At 45.3% G+C, this 19,271-nt stretch overlaps 1 protein-coding gene and 1 pseudogene across 1 annotated transcript; one reads left to right on the plus strand and one right to left on the minus strand.

Moving 5' to 3' along the window:
- The first annotated feature begins 95 nt into the window (after positions 1 to 95).
- Positions 96 to 7,998, plus strand: LOC124690806 (RRP12-like protein). Its single transcript, XM_047224138.1, has 20 exons — positions 96 to 290; positions 378 to 638; positions 792 to 1,314; positions 1,444 to 1,698; positions 2,435 to 2,526; positions 2,796 to 2,993; positions 3,075 to 3,266; positions 3,598 to 3,819; positions 4,217 to 4,383; positions 4,481 to 4,574; positions 4,668 to 4,724; positions 4,825 to 4,953; positions 5,049 to 5,123; positions 5,496 to 5,609; positions 5,830 to 5,991; positions 6,086 to 6,214; positions 6,510 to 6,611; positions 6,723 to 6,799; positions 6,978 to 7,100; positions 7,182 to 7,998. The coding sequence occupies exons 1-20, from the start codon at positions 96 to 98 to the stop codon at positions 7,732 to 7,734; spliced, it is 3,720 nt and encodes a 1,239-aa protein (XP_047080094.1). The 3' UTR covers positions 7,735 to 7,998.
- A 5,060-nt stretch (positions 7,999 to 13,058) lies between these two features.
- On the minus strand, positions 13,059 to 17,872 carry LOC124690807 (annotated as a pseudogene).
- Between the last annotated feature and the right edge of the window lie 1,399 nt (positions 17,873 to 19,271).

Here is a 19,271-nt window from a genome sequence, read left to right on the forward strand (position 1 = left end):
TGTGGAGTTACGCGAAACTGAACAAAACAGCCAGCCCGTCTCCTCCAACCTCCCCAAAACCCTAACGCCTCCCTAGCTCCTTCCCGCCGCACACCATGGCCGACGTCGACATGGACGACCTACCCCAGACGCCCCGCTCCGTCGCCGGCGACGACCCCGACCTCTCCATGTTCTCCGGCGAGCCCGACCTCGCGGCGGCCATCCTCGCCCGCCTCGGCCGCTCGCAGCGGGAGGACGACCAGCACCTCTGCGCCACCGCCGCCGCCATGGCGCAGGCCGTCAGGGACCAGGCCGTCGCCGCCACCACCGTCGCCTACTTCGCGGCCGCCGCGGCCGCGCTCTCCCCGCTCGCGCGCGCGGGGCCCGGGGCCGCCGACCGCAACGTCGCGGGCGCGCTCCTCGCGTTCCTCTCCGCGGCCGTGCCTGCGCTCCCGCTCGCCGTGGTGCGCGCCCGCGGCCGCCAGGTCGCCGACGATGTGGCCCGCGTGCTCGAGTTCCCTTCCACGCCCGACTCCGGCGTCAGGGCGGGGCTGAGGTGCCTCGCGCACTTGATATCTGCGGGAGACAAGTCCAGCTGGGAGGCACTGGAGCCGCTCTACGCCGTGGTACTACGGCTCGCCACCGATCAACGCCTCAAGGTACTCCACCGCAGTTCCACTTGAAAACTTGGTAGCTTACTTATTGAGACAAGTAGTTTAACCGACTTCAGTTTTCGAGCAATATACTAGTTGGCTTTATTCAGTCCAAAACGCAAGTGAAGATTATTCATATTTTACTTCAATGGGCTGCAGGTGAGGAGGCAATCTCATTCGAGCTTGCGAGATATTCTCCTGAGTTTTCAGAGGCAACCTGTTTTGGTCCCGGCGAGCCAAGCAATCGCAAGAGCTTTCGAACGATTTATGCTGCTTGCTGGAGGATCCAATAACGGTTCAGCAGCAGAAGGACCTAAGGGGGCTAATGAGATCATCTGCATTTTAGATGCTCTCAAGGGCTGCCTTCATCTCATGACATCCAAGCCTTCCAATGACATCTTAAAGTACTTCAAAGTACTCTTGAATGTGCATCAGCCAATTTTGACGAGGAGTATATTGGAGATTCTGCATGCTGTTGGTGACAGTCCAACTCTACAGCTTAAACCTGATGTGCTACTGGATCTTATCTGCTCTTTGGGGTTATCAGTCTCCACAGAAAGAAAATCAGGAGATGAGCTGGCTTCAATTGCACGGCTTCTAAATGTTGGCACCAGAAAAGTATATAGCCAGAATAAGAACATATTTGTTGTAAAGCTGCCACTAATATTTACTTCGCTCGGAGGTTGGTTATTTTCATAAATCTGGCATTTCTAAGTTTATTCCAACAAAGCCTGGCATTTCTAAGTTCTATGTTACTTAGAAACCATATTTAGGTTTGTTTCTAATTCTTCTCATGAAAATTGTTTCTCAGATATATTGGCAAGTGAATTTGAAGAAGCAAGATTTTGTGTTGTGGAGACTTTCAAAGGATTAATAGATAATTGCATTGATGAAAACTTGGTGTCTCAGGGAATCACCCAGATTAAGGCTAGGCATCAAGGAATGAGATCTGATCCCACTGTCATAGAGAAGATATGTGCCATCCTAGGGGGCTTGCTAGATGTCCGTTATACTGATGTCTGGGACAAATCATTTCATGTAATTTCAGTGGCATTTGACAAGTTAGGTAAGTATGCTATTGCTTCAACATATCAGGCTTAACATATGTGTTGGCTTTGTGTTGTTAGTCTAAGCTCTTAATGCTCATTAGTTAGCGAACTTTTACTGGACAGTAAAGACCCCCTAACTTCTAATTCCACAGCGCAACACAACACCATAGCAACCACAGACCAACCTAAAATTCGCCTCCACATTATCCTTTTAATTCTGCAGATCCGCATTTTTTTTTGTTTTGGATGTAATAATATGTTGAAATTTGGAACCATCTTTTTTTACATGTAATAGCAAACTCTTACTGGACAGTAAGGATCCCCCTAACTTAGTAATTTCCATGCCGCAAGCCCGCAACACAATACAGCATAGCAACCGCAGACCAGCCTAAAATTGGCCTCTGCATTATCCTGTCAATTCTGCAGATTGCTTTTTATTGTTCAGTAGCTTAGCAATATTGGAGTTCCTAATTCGTGATGTCTCATCTGGTCATGAATATACTTCTCTCTCCGTCCACAAATAAGTGACTTAGATTTGTCTAGATATGCATGTATCTAGATACGCATTTGTGTGTATGGAGGGAATATAAATCTTTGAGCATACTTCTTGTTGACCATTGTTATGTGCAAGTAGCAATCTATTTTGAATGTTTAATGTTAGACATGACAGCCTTACTTTTTATGCTATTGCTAGTTAGGTGCTAGATATTAAGTTGTCTCAGTTTCTGAAATCATTTCTTTGGGAAACAATAGGAGAATCTTCATATGATTTATTGCCAGAAGCACTTAAGAACCTGGCAGATATGCAAAACTTGTCAGATGATGACTTTTCGTTCCGGAAGCAGGTATGTCTTTTTAACCACACATACACTTCGATCTTACTTGCCTACCTGTCTTTCCACATGTTCTACTCCTTTTGGAATTGCTTGCTGGTGAAGATTTAGGTTTACCAAAACTAATGCTGCTTAAGATAATGCTAAGAAGGTAGTGGCTTAGGTTTTATATATAAAGCTGTAATTTGTAAACCTGCATGCCCTCCATACAACTATAATTTATTCGACATATTCTGAGATTGGTCAACTCCTGGTTCACCTTCAAAATTTTCTTTTTGCAGCTCAATGCATGTATTGGTTCAGCAGTTGCTGCAATGGGACCAAAGAATGCTCTTGATATTCTACACATTCAGTCAATATGTGCTGAAAATGAATGGATTCTCCCTATTTTAGAAAGGCACATTGTTGGTGCTAGTTTACAGTTTTTCTTGAGAGATATTCTGGGCATTGTTAGAGCTGTAGAGAAGAGTATTCCCAAGGTATTTGGCAAATACTGATCATTTGTGCTTTCGTTTTGAACTTCAACCCTAATTATGTTTCCGATATCTGCAATGAAACAGCTTCTGAAAGACGATAAGCTTTTCTCTGCCAAGAGAGCAGAGGGTTATGTGTATTCACTTTGGTCTTTGTTACCATCTTGTTGCAACTATCCATGTGATACTTCAAACACCTTCAAAGTTCTTCAGAATGTTATATGCGACACTCTAAAAAATCAGCCCGACTTGCGTGGCATCATTTGTTCCAGTATTCAGGTTTGTCACATTGCCTCTGTTCATGTTACACAGAACTGCTATGTACTTCATACTACCTCCGTTTCAAGGAATAAGGCGCACGCGCATCCCAAGACGAACTTTGACCATAAAAATTGAGCAACAAAATCTTGATTATATTATATGTAATTAGGATCGTTGGATTCGTATTGAAAAACACTTTTTAATGATATTAATTTCATACAAACAATCTTTATCTATTTGAAGTAATTCTTGGTCAAACAAAAAGCTCGTAAAACGAGGGCGCCTTATTCCTTGAAACGGAGGTAGTATATTGTGTGTAAATTTCCTTTCTGACTTGTTCTCATTTTAGATATTAATTAAACAAAACAAGGAAGCTTTGTCAATCACTAGTGAAGAGGACATTCTTGTCGAGGATGAAGTAAGCAAATCTGAAAGAAGAGCAAAGAATCGCTATACTAAAGATTTTGCAGAGGAAAATTTGAAAGAAATACGTGCTTTCTCTAAAGAATTCTTGGACATATTGTGTTCTATATTCTTGTCATCCTCAAAGGATGCCATTGGATTCTTACAGGTATTCTGTTGCTGTTTGCAATATAGATGTGCTGTCATCTTGTTCTGGGTCCGGTTTTACCCTTTTTGTGAATATGTTCTGGAGCTTAGCTTTTTGAAATATAGATTATCTTTTGGATTATTCAAGATTTTATTGTGGTTGTGAGATCCAGTTTTATGGCTGAGTACTGAGATATCTTTTAGACTTGTGCTGCTAAACTGCTATGTGTCAGAATAATTTTTGTTTTAATAAAAAATGACCCAAGGCTCTACTGAGAAAGTCTCAGTTTTCTGGAGTGCAATTTCAGTATTTGTTGGAGAATGTTAATGATTGCATTATTTCCTTGATTGACTACATTTCACTAATCACTTGAAAACACATAACTTACACCCTTTTGCCCTCTTAATTGGACCTATAGCCCGCGATAAGTGAGATTGCATCCATATCAGACAAAGACGAAGTGGGCAACCTCTTCCTTGATACAATAAAGAAGTTGCTGGCTGCCACAAAAGCTGTTAATGCACAGCAAGTGGATGACTCTTCAATGGAGATTGAAGATAATTCCAATACAAACAGCATGATGAGGTTTCACAGAGTTCATATTTTTGTTGGTTCTTATCTGTGCCCCTTAGATTTTAGTTGAAGTCCGGTGTTGGTTTTAAACCTTGATTTGAATTTTCAGGGCTCTCCTTTTGGACTTTGCAGCTTCATTAATGCCTGGATTAGCTCCAAAGTCAATTAATGTGCTATTCAGCTATGTAAAACCTGCAATTAAGGTACATATATATCAATATATCGTTTCGACGCCATTTTTGTCCAATATGCTACTTATATTGCTCATTTCCTTACATTTCTTTTTCTGTTTCTAGGATAGTGACTCAATGAACCAAAAGAGAGCATACAAGGTTCTATCAATGTTACTTAAGGTTTGTTTCTGTTTTCAGCTTGCTATTCTATATGGACTATTGCACATGACAAGAAAGATGACATCTGAACCTTTTATGTATTAATGCTGGATTATTTCAGGATGCTGAATTTATTGAAAGAAACTTAGATGTCCTGTTGGAATTGATGATTTCATCGTTGCCATGTCAGTTTCCATCGAAACGGTACAGGCTTGAGTGCCTGCATCACCTTATTGTTCACATTTTCAAGGTTGGTAAAACAAACACATCGTGACAGTTTCTGGACAAATCTTCATCTGTATCTGGTATAGCAGTAACAAACGTGCATCACTTTCTTGTCTGCAGGATCCATCTAATAAGCTTAGAAAGAGGGAAATTGTTAGTTCATTCCTCACTGAAATACTTCTTGACTTAAAGGAGGTAATAGAGAAGTATACTATTGTTCTACACATTTTTTTTTGTAACAAGGAATAGTTTTTAAAAGGCTCAAGTAGTATGCTGCCACGTTTGATGTTTTGGTTTCTCATTCCCTTTGAAATGCGCTATACATAACTACAGTTTCTTGTTTTAGACAGAAGGGTGTTATTTTATCTTGTTAAAACAAAAATATATTAACTTGAGCTTTTCTGTTGGTCAAGTGTTCAAGTGTTGAAAAACATAATGCTTTTGCCTAACTTTGGTTACTGAAGCAAAGCTCTCATTCTTTCTAATAGGACAGCTTCTGAATGTACTTATATGTTATAGGAAAGTCAGATGTGTGATTAATGGTGATGAGTTTATGTTTCTTCACAGGCTAACAAAAAAACCAGAAACAGAGCTTATGATTTGATTATCGAAATTGGCCATGCTTGTGAAGATGCGGAAAATGATGGGAGGAAGGCCAACCTGCACCAGTTCTTTGACATGGTACTTCTATGTCATTATGCATTTCATATTTAATCATTTATTTATTATTTATGGGAAGCTTCATCGCCATGTGGCCGCAATCTATCCACACCACTATTACCTCCTAGCATTGCCCTAGCGTGCTCAGTTGTCACCCAGTGCCAATTGGAGCCTTTGTCTTCCTCTATATAACAAAATGTGTTACATAGTTTGGTCTAACTTTGTCTGCTTTCATGTTTAGGTAGCTGGCGGTCTGGCTAGTCAAACCCCACATGCTATTAGTGCCGCTGTGACTGGGTTAGCTCGCTTGACCTATGAGTTCTCAGACCTTATTGGAGTAGCATACAAGCTCCTCCCGTCGACTTTTCTCCTTATGAAGAGGAACAACCATGAACTTGTCAAAGTAAAGTGCACTGCACTCTTCCAGTTCATGAATTTAGCTGATCTATAATTTCATATCAACTCCTTTCACTTACATTGATTGATATTGTGTTCAGGCCAACTTAGGCTTTATCAAAGCGCTAGTGGCTAAATCTAAAGCTGACGTGTTGGACGAGCACTTGAAGGGAGTCGTTGAAGGTTTGTTGAGCTGGCAAAGTGATAAGAAGAATTCCTTAAAAGCAAAGGTATGATCATTGTGCTGGTGCATTGTTTATTTGTTAATTGGAATGCCCAATAAGTTAAAAATAACAGTAAAACATAATTTCAACACTTGGAAATGAGTGCGTACTTTTGCATGGTGGTGTGTACTCTCTTCAGTGGCTCCCCTACTGTAATACCAGGAAAGGAAGTGTTTGGGAAATGGATGCCTACTTTTGTATGCTACTGAACTGTTGTCCTTTTATTCGAGCCTGCAATAACTTACTCATCTGATAACTACATATTTTTGCCTCTTAATAACTCCACTTGTCTTATTATTAGGTCAAGTCACTTGTGGAAATTCTTGTGAAAAAATGTGGTTTAGATGCGGTGAAGGCTGTGATGCCTGAAGAACATATGAAACTGCTCACCAATATCAGGAAGGTAAGTTCTGATGTTTCACAAATATTTAGAGTTTCAAACTTCACAGTGAGAAGTAACTACTTTACCGTCTTGTTCTCTTATTTCAACCATTTGTTTTGCAATGTTTACCAGATTAATGAGCGGAAAATGCGGAAAGGAAAATCTTCTGAGGATGGGGAAGCCATGTCTGTGGCATCAGGAGCCACAAGGTATACCTGCACAATAATGCCATAATTGAATTCTTACAAAAGTATTGTCAAGGCTGCTATGAATATCATTTTTTATCTGGACAGTTTTGTGCTCAGATAGAAATGAATTGTGTTTAATCTGGTTTAAATCAAGAGTATCCTCGTTGTGTGTTGAGCTGACTGATCCATGTTGATGCAGGCGCAGTGGATGGAATCACACACAAATGTTTTCTGATTTTGGAAGTGATGATGAGTACTCGAATGGTTCATTTCCCAACCAGCATACTGTCGTTTCTCGTAATGGATCAAAAGCTTCAACACGGTATGTGCCATGACAATTCCACACCCGAAAGCAGCCTGAGAAGCTTCATAATTACTTACATTTTCTTGTACTAATGTCTAGCTCAAACAGAAAACGCCAAGATAGGAACTTACAGGAAAAGTTCATTGATCACTCAACTGGCGAGCCCCTAGATTTACTTGACCAGAAGACAATGCGGTTAGCTCTGAAATCGACAGGGAAAAAGAGGGCTGCACCCGATGACGACGACGATGAGATTGAGTTGGACCCTGAAGGTCGTATGATCATACGCGAGGAACGAGAATATCGCAAAAAGAAGCCCATTTCGCGTGACGAGGAGGCCGATGACAAGAGCTCCGTTCGAAGCCAGTCGGTGAAAAGGAGAAAGGTGGCCAGCGCTGGTTGGTCCTACACTGGTCACGAGTACACCAGCAAGAAGGCTGGTGGTGATCTTAAGAAGAAAGACAAGATGGAACCGTATGCTTACTGGCCACTGGATCGGAAGCTGCTCAACCGCAGGTCGGATCGCAAGGCCTCCGCACGCAAGGGCATGTCCAGTGTCATGAAGATGGCGAAAAGGTTTGAGGGGAAGAGTGCTTCCGGTGCCCTCACAGCTAGGAGGACGCAGAAACACAAGCACAAAAAGAACAAATAAGAGACCCGCGAGAGAAGATGCAGGAAAATTTTGTGAGTGTACAGCGTGAGGATTTAACACTAGTTGCGCCTGTACCGGCGTATTTATAGTGCTGCAATTTCTCTTATTGTTTTTCTAAGGCAAATTTTGACCCTTTGGTGTACGCAAGATGCTATTTTCTGGAGTTCTACACTTTTTTTTGGTAGGGACAACAATTCACCTGTAGTGGTGTGTAATGATCTAAACCATTGGGTTTAATCTTCATGAGGTTATGGTTTTGCTTTTGAAGTGTCTGTTGAGGTGAAACTAAATCCCGTCACACTAAAATAGGATCCATTCTATCAGTAAATTAGTAGAGACCAAGTCACCCAGTTCTGAAGGTCTGGTAATAGATGCTTTGGTGTGTGCACCTAAAATAGAACAGCATATCGAGTTGCAAAAAACACTTAAAGCAAACTATACCTAGCAATATTGGCAACTAATTGATTCTACTCCCTCCAATCCATAGTAAGTGTTGGAATTTAATACTAAAGTAAGTGTTGGGATTTAATACTAAGTTAGAAGTATAACTTTTAGACTACGTCTGTTCATAAAAGAATGTCGGAAGTTTCAATTTTTCAAAATTTTAAAATGCATGTAACATGCATTTCAAAATAAAGGGAGCATATGCTCCCATGTGCCAAAACATCAATCCCAAAGAATGTCTCATATTTATCTATATTTTGATGTATGTATACATTGTTTAGTGTATAGATACATCCAAATTTAGTATTAAATTCCAACACTTACTATAGGGAGCATATGCTCCCATGTTCCAAAACACCACTCCCCAAATTTAGATAAATTTAAGATATCTTTTATAGATGAAGAGAGTACTAAGTTTTCGATACTTATTCAAAAAAGAGGGAGTAATAGAGATACCACTGATGAGAACCTTGACTAGCTAGTGATATTGACATCTCGAAGCAACTTTTCTTTATCAGACTCCAGCATATAAAACAGACGGAGTGGGATTACTACGGGATTGCAGCCGATAGATGTATACAGTTTCAAACTGCAGCAAGACCAACACAGTGGAGCTGCGTTGATTATAAAGAATACCAAAGCTTTCGACTGTAAAAACTATAGTACAGAGATTCAAAATTCGAGAGGAGACCGAATAGAGGTCTCGTTGCCGAGAGAAACATTGTCATTCACATAGAACAAATAAGAAATGCGCCCAATTACTTTTTGTTAAGTACATTCATAGTTCTTTTTTTTTTCCAGATGTTCCACTGACCATTGTGGTTCAAACATATTGGTAATTCAGAGACCCAATTTGAAACGTACTAATTTATGAGAATCTGATTTTTGAATGAAATGAATTGGTGAAACACCACAAAGTTAGACATAACTGATCAACAAACTACTCGATCAACCTTCCCCCTGTTTTTCTCGGTGTAATCGATCAACCCTTTTCTCTTTTTCAAGGGACGATCAATCCTTTCTCGTTCTTTAGGGGATCATCTTTTTCTATAGGGGATCAACCTTTCCTCTCGTGCGAGAAGAAAATGGGACTAATGATAGGTGTGTCACACCACCATTGGTGTTACATGGGACTAATTAGGGTAACAACCGCGACCCTCGCAGTTACATGGTCGTGTGGGGGTTAGAGGTGCGAGCATGTGGCTCGTAGTGGCACACAGCAGGGCACATTTGCAAGTACTGGACACATCGACATTTGCCAAGAGGGGACGTTCCTAGATTGGGGTTGACCGACGAGGGAGCCAGTCTTCTAAAGGTAAGTGTGTGTGAGACATCCTGACTCAACGGTTAATTGGATTGATAGGATATTCATACCAATAAGATGCATCTTCTTTTCTAGAAGCTTATCTCTAAGGAGCTCGAAGTTAAGTGTACTTGACCCGTAGCAATTTGGGGATAGATGACCATCATCATGTCTAAGTTCTTGCAAAATCTTTGACCACTGAATGTAGATTAGCTTTTAGGAAAGGAGTGGACTTCAGTTTCCATCATCTGGGACAACACGGCCAGAACAACCAATAATATACTAGGAAGAGGTTCTCTTGCATATATGTCAGAACGGATGGAAATGGACTGCTGTTCTTCCCAGCCACAAGATTGAGTTACCGATTTGTGCTTGTGCTAACTTATTTCGCAAAACTGTTTCTTCTACTCAATTTGATCCATTGATCCGTAGAGTGGCTTTTAGCTTCTCTTAGATGATGATTTTCATGATAATACTTCTAGATTCGTTTACAAAGTAGATTTGCTACGTCACGTTTTGTTCAGTTTATTGGAAATTGTAGCACTTTTTTCTGCATTACAAGTCACGAGAATTGATTCCCTGTTTTGCTCTGATCTAATTTTTGCTTGCCTGTATATCTACAAGTCCTGTCTTGCTCTGAACTTTTGTTTGGAAACAGTTAGAGCCACACCAATTGGGGTCCTTCATTTCGAAAAAATAGGGTCCTTGAGAGTTGAGAGCTCTCCGAACCGTTTTAGGGAATCGGAGAGAGGACTTCGGCGGTGGTCAATTCAAAACCCCACTGTGATAGGTTGTGCCGCCATGAGGTGTGTCTCTGCTGATCAGATTGGGGACCTTTCTTCGTATTTTCTTGTTCTTTTGACCCGGCAAGAGGCTGGCGTCATTGAGCAGAAGCTCGAGGTATCTAGGCTCGGTAATGTGATGGAGCATGAGGCTCCCTGTTGGCGTCGACTCCTAAATCATCGTTGCATATTGTGCCGTCCTCTACCTCCATGGCTCGTGGTGTTGGCATTGTCGATGGCATGCAAGAGAGCATGCTCCTTGAGGACGAGGATATCCTGCTGCAGGGTCTAGGCAGTGATAGAGTGGTCCTTCAGAGCAGTGAAATTTTGCAAGGCTAGAGCCAGGGCAGCATCGGTAGTTGCTTCTATCTCCCAAAGCTTTTCCTTGTTCCTTCAGATCGTCGCCTGCTTCTTGAATTGGTATCACTGAATCTCACATGGGGCCAGCTGCTTCTTCACCTTCAGTTGGGGCGCGGCTATCGAGGGCGGAACGGTGAGCGGCACGTCCTCCATGGTTTTCTTGCTACGACCACGAAATTAGGGTGGGCGGATTCTTCTGGGAGAGGTTGGATTGAAAATGGTGGTCTGGGATTTCCAAATTCTGTGTCAAGCACTACGGGAAAAAAAGCCGTGGCCGTGCGACGCGTCTTTGCCATGCGGCTATGCACTGTCGTGTATCAGCAAAATAGGGCGCACGGTAAAGAACATTGCACAGCTGAAGACGCACGGCAAAGAAGGTTGACACGGCAAAGACATAATTCGGTGCACGGCAACGAATAAAATCACGGCAAAAGTCAGAAACACACACGGCAAAGGGATCACACGGCACTGCAGGGCTTTGCCGTGAGCATCAACCTCACCCACGGCAAAGTATTGAAAAAAATGCATGGGGATTGCTGACATGGTTTACCCCACGTATCACCTGACCCACACCAACCATATCATTGCTGCCCACCCATTATACCCACGCTCAGGCCAACCACACACCCTTTATCTCCTAGCTCTCACCATACACACCAACCGTATTATACGAGCGGGAGTACTGAGAACCCTTGCGTGCGCCGGCATCCTTGAGCACGGCCTCGTCGGCCAGCTTCGATCTCCGGCGCCTACGCCTTCTGCCCCTCGGCGGATGCTTCTTCCCTGCCTGTCCACGCCGGCCCCCGAACCATCAGTCGACGTCGACGAGCCGGCTAGCGCCGGCACTCCGTCTGTGCGCGCTCTTCTCCTCGACCGGCGTGGCCGCGGTGGCGAGCGCGGGGCGGAGAGCTAGCGCACGGCGGCGCGGCGACATGGAGAAGAGCGAGCACACGGCGGCGCGGCGACATGGAGAAGAGCGAGCACACAGCGGCGCGACAAGTGGCCGCAGTGGCGAGCGCGGGGCGGAGAGCGAGCGCACGGCGGTGCGGCGACATGGCGGAGAGCGAGCGCACGGCGGCGCGGCGACATGGCGGAAAGCAGCATATGGCCTCGGCACCGGCGGCTCGCTGGTGTCAGCGCATAGCCATTTTTTTTAATTTGCTTCAAGCTCTTTGCCGTGCAATAGAACCAAAACGCACGACAGAGGCACTAGGCACACGGCAATGAGATGTTGCATGGCAAAGGAGATGGGCGCATGGCAAAGGGAAGAGTGCATGGCAAAGACGTTGCCGTGCAGTTTTGGCGAGGCACACGGCAACGATGGCGTTGCCGAGACAGACATTGCCGTGCGACCTTTGCCGTGTAAAACTGCACGACAAAGGCTTTGCCGTGCAAATAACACCCTTTACCGTCCAATTTGCTTGCACAGCAACGACAAGCTTTCCCGTAGTGAAAGGAGGACATGTGAAATGTGTTCGAACAAACCAATAGGTGTACTGTGGTTGAACTGGGTCGATGCGTTGGGTTGTGTCCTATTTTTGTGCGGGCAAAAATGGAGATGTGTGACGATGAAGTGGGTTATCTAGTTGTACTTACCCTCTAGAACATCTCTACCGGACCCCCAAACCGCAAACCTAAAATTGGTATATGCAGGCCACCCCAAATGTATTTTGGGACCGAAAAATAGCTCGCAGTCTAGACACCGCAAATAGAGCCTCCAAAATAATATATTCCATCAAGGCCCACAGTCAGATTTTTTTTTTCTCCTTTTCTTCCCAAACCTCTTCCTCAACCTCTGCCCCAACCAACCTGCCTAGCCCGCCCCCACCCGCCGCCGGCCGCGCTCGCCGGCCGAGCCCGCCCCCACCCGCCGCTGTCCGCGCTCGCCGGCCGAGCCCGCCCCCACCCGCCGCCGGCGGCGCTTCCGCCCGCTCCCGCCCAAGCCTCGCTGCCCCGCTCAAGGCCACGCCCGCGCCCGCCCAAGCTTCGCCGCCCCGCGCCCAGGCCACGCACGCGCGGCCGGCCCTAGGCTCGCCCGATCCGCCCCAGGCCACGCCCGCCCTAGCCTCGCCTGCGGCCGCACCGCCCGTTCACGCGTACCGCCGGCCGGCCAGCAGGCCGCCCCCGCGCCGCGCCCAACAGCCCCACGCCGAGCAGCACCAAGCCCGCCCGCTTCTGCCGGCCTCCCGCTCCGGATTTCGGTGAATTTTAGCCCGACTCAGACGAATTTTGGTAGACTCCAACGTTGTACGGGCTAAAATTTCATTGGCGCCAACACGAGTGTTAGGATGGGGTTCGCTCTGGAAAGAGTAAAGTCTGTTTTGAACCTTTAACTCATATAGGGTGTGCAGATCGAACCTTGAACTCCTAATCCCAGTAATCACCACCCTAGACTTCTCAATCCCGGTCAATCTAGACCCGAGATCCAGTTTAGACTAGTTTGGCACAACGATCCCGACCAGGATTAATGACAGCACCGCGGCGGACGTCCTGATCACCCCGCACATCATGGCCTCCCTGGGCATGTTGAGCTCGCGCATCTTGTCGACCCCTTCGATGAAGATGGCGGACATGCCCATGTGGAGATGCTGCTCGATGTGGCAGTGGAACGCCCAGGCGCCGGTGTTGTCCACCACGAACCGCAGCGCCGTCCACCCGTGCCGGAACACCACCGCCGTAAGTGTTCCGCAGCGGCGCGTCCTCCTCCGTGTTGAACCTCGCCAAGTCCTTCCCGGCGTCGTACCGCCCGTCGCACCCGTGGCACCTGCAACGTCGACGGGCGGTACGACGCCGTACCTGCAGGTGCCACGGGTGCGTCTCACTCGCCTTCTCCTTCATCATGTCCCCGTTCTGCAGCACCAAGTCCACCAGCGCGCCGTTGCGATAGCTCGTAACCCGGTCGATCAACGTCGCCGCGTACCCCTTGTTCTCCCCCGGCCGCTGGCTCACGTTGTACGCCTCGGGGACTCGAGAGCCCGTCCGGCGCCTCGCCCGCGGCGTCGAAGGTGCTGCCCTGGAGGCCGTAGAAGTAAGCGCCCAGGCATGGCCGGCAGCGCCAGGGAGACGTTGTTGATCGCCCAACTCACGTGCCCGCCCACCATCGTCTGCGTGTTGAACATCACGAGCATCCGCTTCCGGTTCAGCGCCACCAACGTCGGCAGAAGTGTCTTGGTGGTGACATTCCTCAGGGCTCTGATCCTGTAGGTGAAGCTCTTGCTGCGCTCGATGTCGTCCCACGTCGGAGTCTCCGGCGGCGCGCTGCCCCGCCAGTCAAACTTGTTGTGGGTGTATCTCAGGACGGCGGTGGCCGGCAGCGTCTTGGGGTGCCGCCCTCTCACGCGCACGGAGATCCAGAAAGCTCCTGGCCTGTAGAAGTTCGGCGTATGGTTGGTCGTGAGCAGGCCGGAGTAGCTCTCGCCGGAGTAGATGTCCATGTCCGTCACCTTGAACGGCTCCACTTGGTTGCCGTCCGCCTCCACCACCCCGACCACCGTGTTAGCAGCCAGTGAATGAGTGTCACTCGCTGAAAAGTAACAACAATAATTTCCAAGCACTGCAAGTAATTTCTTTGTAGTTAGCTAGCTTACCCGGTGTGACAAACTAGCCCGGTGTGACAAACTAATCCAAGTTGCTAGAGGGTTAGGCTTGGCCGGGATTGCTAACTACAGGGTGCTGATTTCCGGGATAAGGAGTACAGGGTTCAATTCAGACACCATGTTTGAGTTAAAGGTTTAAAATAGACTTTACTCCTCTGGAAAGGCATCGCGGAACTGGTTATTAGGTGACGCGAATCGGGGCAGCCTGATTTTTTATTAGGTGACACGAATCGGGGCAGCCTCATTTTTTTTTGAAATAGGGGTCCGATGCGGGATCTGAATGGTTCATTTTTCCCCCTGCAAATCGAAAATCAACGGTTATTACGCAGATGAGGGTCAGATGCGGGATCTCCTAGAGATGCTCTTATACCCACAATTCAAGTTTCAAGGCTGCATAAAAAGTTTCCACTCCGGCAAAGTTTTTATTTGTTGAATAAACTCCAGCAAAGTTTTTTATGGTTGGATAGATGAGTGTACCCAACTGATCTTTACGGTTCTTAATGGCCTACCCCTAAACACCCCCAAACAAATTCGGCAAAGTTATTATGCCAAATCGTAAGCCATTGAACTTCTAGATATTCCAAAACATTGTAAATCAACCCAGCAACCGCCAAATCACAATGTGCACATCATTTTTATCTGCAGAGAAAGTTTGTGAGCTACTACTCTATTACACTTTTTGTTCACTTTTCAGATAATAAATTGAAAAAACACCACAATTGAGGCAAAGTTGTAAAAGACCCACCAAAATGTTTTAAAAGTTGTAGGGTTTTTACTGAAACATTGGTAATTTTGATCGAATTGTGGTGTTTTCTTTTTTTGTAATTTACACTCTTTCGGACTCAGGTATCGCGAAGAGACCCAAATGTTACCTTGCATTCTTCGTTTGTGAGGGTAATGGACCCTATCACTACGTACATAATCAGATTAAAAATTAGTCAGCATATTCTGCTAGACCATTGCTAGAGTTTCGCTTCTTCTACGGACTCGCAAGTCTAGATATAACACCATGAAGATACTAACGTCTCTTCTCCATTACCATTGATGAAAACACCAGGACAGAGTAGATAGATGTTGTTTACTGGTCTAGATGAGCCCTAGCAAGCACTTTCTTGTAAGTCAACCACTACCACACTGGCACTCTGTGAGGCACTAGTGGCTTCCAAACTTCATGACCATAAGTACATTTACATTTTTACTGCGTAGCGAGTTAATGATTGCATAAAGATACTAGGCTGATAAGCGTGCATTGTTATATAGTACCATCATTTAAATTAAATTAGCACCAATATATGTAAACAATCATTGAATATTGAGCAGTTTGGGAGTGAAGCAACAATTGAAACCAACACAGCTTATTGAGCATACAAATGACACAATTCTATCAGTTCTCATAACTTCGCAAAAATAAATAAATCAGTTCTCATAGTTATCAAATTGTAGTATGTTATCATGTAAACCCCATATATTAGTGTAGTCATTATTAGACAAAATGTTATGTTAGCCCACAACAAAGGTGTGTGGCCACTCGTCTAATCACATATTATGGTTTTCATCTCACATTCTCACGGTAAAGCAATCTTCCACATCTTTGTGCCCTATACACATATCACACATACTTGCTGCAGGTACAATACTGAATGGCTGAAGTGACTTTTCCTTTCCCTGTTCCTCCCATGCCTACGGGCTCGAAACGTTTCCATCTTATAGAGTCCATCCATTAGGCCTCGATCTCCTGAATCACACTCTTCTTCACGTGTCGAGGAGACCATTAGACAAGAGATAATCGATGCCAAAAATGAGATGTATATGAAGGTGAGGGGAGACAGATTAACACGGAAATAAGGAGAAATGTAACATAGCGAGAAAGATCATTCGGAGCCAAGTGTATGCTTTAGTTCAACTATAGCTAGACTACGACACAAGGAGAGAAAAAAGAAGTTAGCTACAGTGTAGAGACCGGGAAGGTGTGTGAGGCTACCTACAAGCTAGGACCTATGTGGCGGTGTGGATGGAGTCAAGCACTTCATGCCTACAAATGTATTTCAGATGAGCATGTAGATATGACCAGTTCTGGCACATGCAAGTAGTATTACTCCATCAAAGCTGGTTTCATAAGTCATCAATCCTCAACTAACATCAAACAAGCCTACCACATGCAACTTCATATGCTTTTGTGTTCGAAGAGGACGACATCATTACTCCTCCATGCTTTGCTAGATTGCTGATGCTTAATTATGTTTGTTAACGGTTCACCAACGCTCACACGGGTTGTTGTAAATTTATCATGTCTGGATTGCGAAACAAAGTAGCACCCGACATCGACGGTGGCCGCAGTATCCGAGGTTCTAGACGACGAACAACCTCTTTGGGCAGATCATGGTCCATGTATCTTCCTCACCACCCTCGTCTTTGCTGCCCTTGTCTGCAAGTGATGCATTCCATCACGTCAAATCCACGCTTGAAATTGGACTGTAACTAATATTATCATAGATCAAAAGGGTGCCACCGACCCATCACGCCTTTCCAACTTTTCATTGAAAACGAGAAACCTTGGTGGTTACTCCTTTTAAGCTTACTTTACGATCTCATCAAAATAAGATAGGCAAATCATCCTGAGATATTTCTTTGCTCTGGTTTCCAAATTAAGCGCATATGCAGCTCCACAAGTTAGTTCTTTTCAGAATTGGAAAGACATGAATACACATCTTTGGAGCTCTTATCAGTTTCCACATCAAGACCCGCAAATTCAATAAAGTAATTTTGCCAAGAGGAGTGCTTCGGTGCCCCCCCCCCTCAGCTCCACTGTTCTGAAAAGTTGGAGCTACTTCAGCTTTTTTTTTTTATCCGTGGAACTACTTCAGCTTTTGGTACAAATACGTGAAGTTAGTTTCGCAGAACATGAAAACATGAAGCCGCCACCTGGAACTACGCAGGAACACCGCTGGCCTTGCTGCACCACCGTCAGGCCGTGCCCTCCCAAGCCAAAGCTGTCGGTGCCGACTAGGAGAAGGATCTGCCACGGTTGGCTTTGCATCGGCACAATGCAGGCAATGTCTGGCGGCGCCCACTGGCGACGACAAGAGGGAAGGAGGGTGGGGAGGCGCTTTGGGGCTGCGGGGAGGAGGGCTGCCTCTCTCGGGGAGGCGACGTAGGCTACGCCGATGACTAGACAACTTGAAGCTTCTTCTGCTACTCATATTATGGATGCTATGGGGAGATCGGCTGATAAGAACAAAATTTCTTTTTTTGACGGAACCTCGTCAAGAGGGTGGGAAGCTCCCGCAATGCATTATAGAAAGAGGGAAAATGGTCCAGTTAATAAGGGAAACCGGACCTGAAAACCATACAACACACGGTTAATTAAGGGAAACCGGCGAAAACCACACCCACACCCAACTAGAGTTTAGGGGACATCATCTGATCCAGATATAAGTGTTCCAAGGCCAAGGGCCATCGGAAACACTACATACCCAACTAAGACAGTCCTCGCCACATCAAGAGAACTCTTGCAACAAGGAGAGCACTTGCGCCTAACCAAAGGAAGACATCGACTAGACATTAGCCAAGATCAACTCACCAATAGCCTGTGCCTCCAGAGGCGAGGCAGGCTTCTTGCACAACCGCACAAGCGTCTTCATCTTTTCTTGCATGTCTTCCGCAGAGGTGGGAGGGATACTCATCTGTCAACCCTATAGAAAGACCTAGCCAGCAGAGCTGCACAAGGGCTTCATAAACCAGATCGATGGAGACTATCAGTATCAGGTACCATAGGTACCATGAGTAATTGGGTATACAGGAACGCAGAACTAACAATGGCCCGACTGCTCTCAAGCCGGCAGGATCGTGTACGATGTGTTTGAAAATTTGAATGGTCGTCTTCATTCACTTATCTTGTTTGCCGAGAGTGTAAACGGACTTTTCAGTAAAAGGTGATGAAACAGCGGTGATGGCACACTTTCGATCTACAAAATGAGCTTGTTGGTCACACTTGGTTTTCTCACTTCTTGGTGCAACAAGTATTCTTTCATAATAACAACGATGATTGGTACCACTGAGATGTAATATTGTAATATTCCTCAGCGCCCCTCTGTGTATGCGGATGACGTAATTATTTTCCTTGAGGGATGAAGAAACAATGCAGCCACTGTCAAGTTTCTGCTTGACGCCTTTGGTGGGGCAACCGGCTTGAAATGCAACATGAGGAAAAGCTCAATCTCCCCCATTTTCGGTGACGATGATCTTTTCCAAGAAAACAGAAATTTATTGGAATGTCAGATCATTACCCCGCCGATAACATACCTGGGCCTACCTTTGCATTTTAAAAAAAGTACGAAAAGAAGACTTTTAAAGGTTGATAGATAAGATAAGAAGTAGGTTTGCTGCTTGGAGGACTCACATGCTCACACAAAGTAGAAGACTGATCCTTGTTCAATCAGTTCTTATTGCCATAGCTATCTTTCATCTCATGTCGCTGGACCCGCCTCCTTGGGGTTTCAAAGCCATTGATAAAATCAGTAGGGTTTTTCTCTGGAAAGGAACCGATGCAGCAAAAGGTGGGCATTGCTTGGTTAACTAGAGGACTGTGTGTCATCCGAAAGAGAATGGAGGACTGTGAGTTCTAAACCTTCAGATCATGCACGCCGCCCTGCGAGTTAAATGGTCCTGGAATCTTAGCACAGGGGATAAAAAGGCTTGGAGTTCAGTTGCAACTCCTGCCGAGGACCTAGACAGAATGATTTTTAACGTGGTTGCTAAAGTAACTATTGGAAATGGTATGATGGTTTACTTCTAGATTGATAAATGGATTAATGGGAAGATAGTTGAAGAGATCGCTTGTCATGTGGGGCCAAGCCTACAGCCGTCGCAAGGGCAAGGGCCCTGCGGCCCCTTAGAGTCCTCCTAGTTTAAGTTAGTAGTGTTTAGGTATAATTGGAAAGGTTTAGTCCCGAAGAAGGTTACCCTGCCAATTACCTAAACTAGAGTTAGAGTTAGATGCAAATTATGTAATTGGCTATTATATAAAGCCATCCCTATGCGTTTCAAGAAAGA

Source organism: Lolium rigidum, chromosome 2, assembly GCF_022539505.1.
Source record: "Lolium rigidum isolate FL_2022 chromosome 2, APGP_CSIRO_Lrig_0.1, whole genome shotgun sequence".
Taxonomy (NCBI): domain Eukaryota; kingdom Viridiplantae; phylum Streptophyta; class Magnoliopsida; order Poales; family Poaceae; genus Lolium; species Lolium rigidum.

Bases quoted from the DNA above. Each gene is read 5' to 3' on its own strand.
- LOC124690806 (XM_047224138.1), top strand. From the start codon at position 96: ATGGCCGACGTCGACATGGACGACCTACCCCAGACGCCCCGCTCCGTC. The intron at 2,527-2,795 runs GTATGTCTTTTT...TTCTTTTTGCAG, and splicing joins ACTTTTCGTTCCGGAAGCAG to CTCAATGCATGTATTGGTTC. The intron at 4,954-5,048 runs GTTGGTAAAACA...TCTTGTCTGCAG, and splicing joins TTATTGTTCACATTTTCAAG to GATCCATCTAATAAGCTTAG.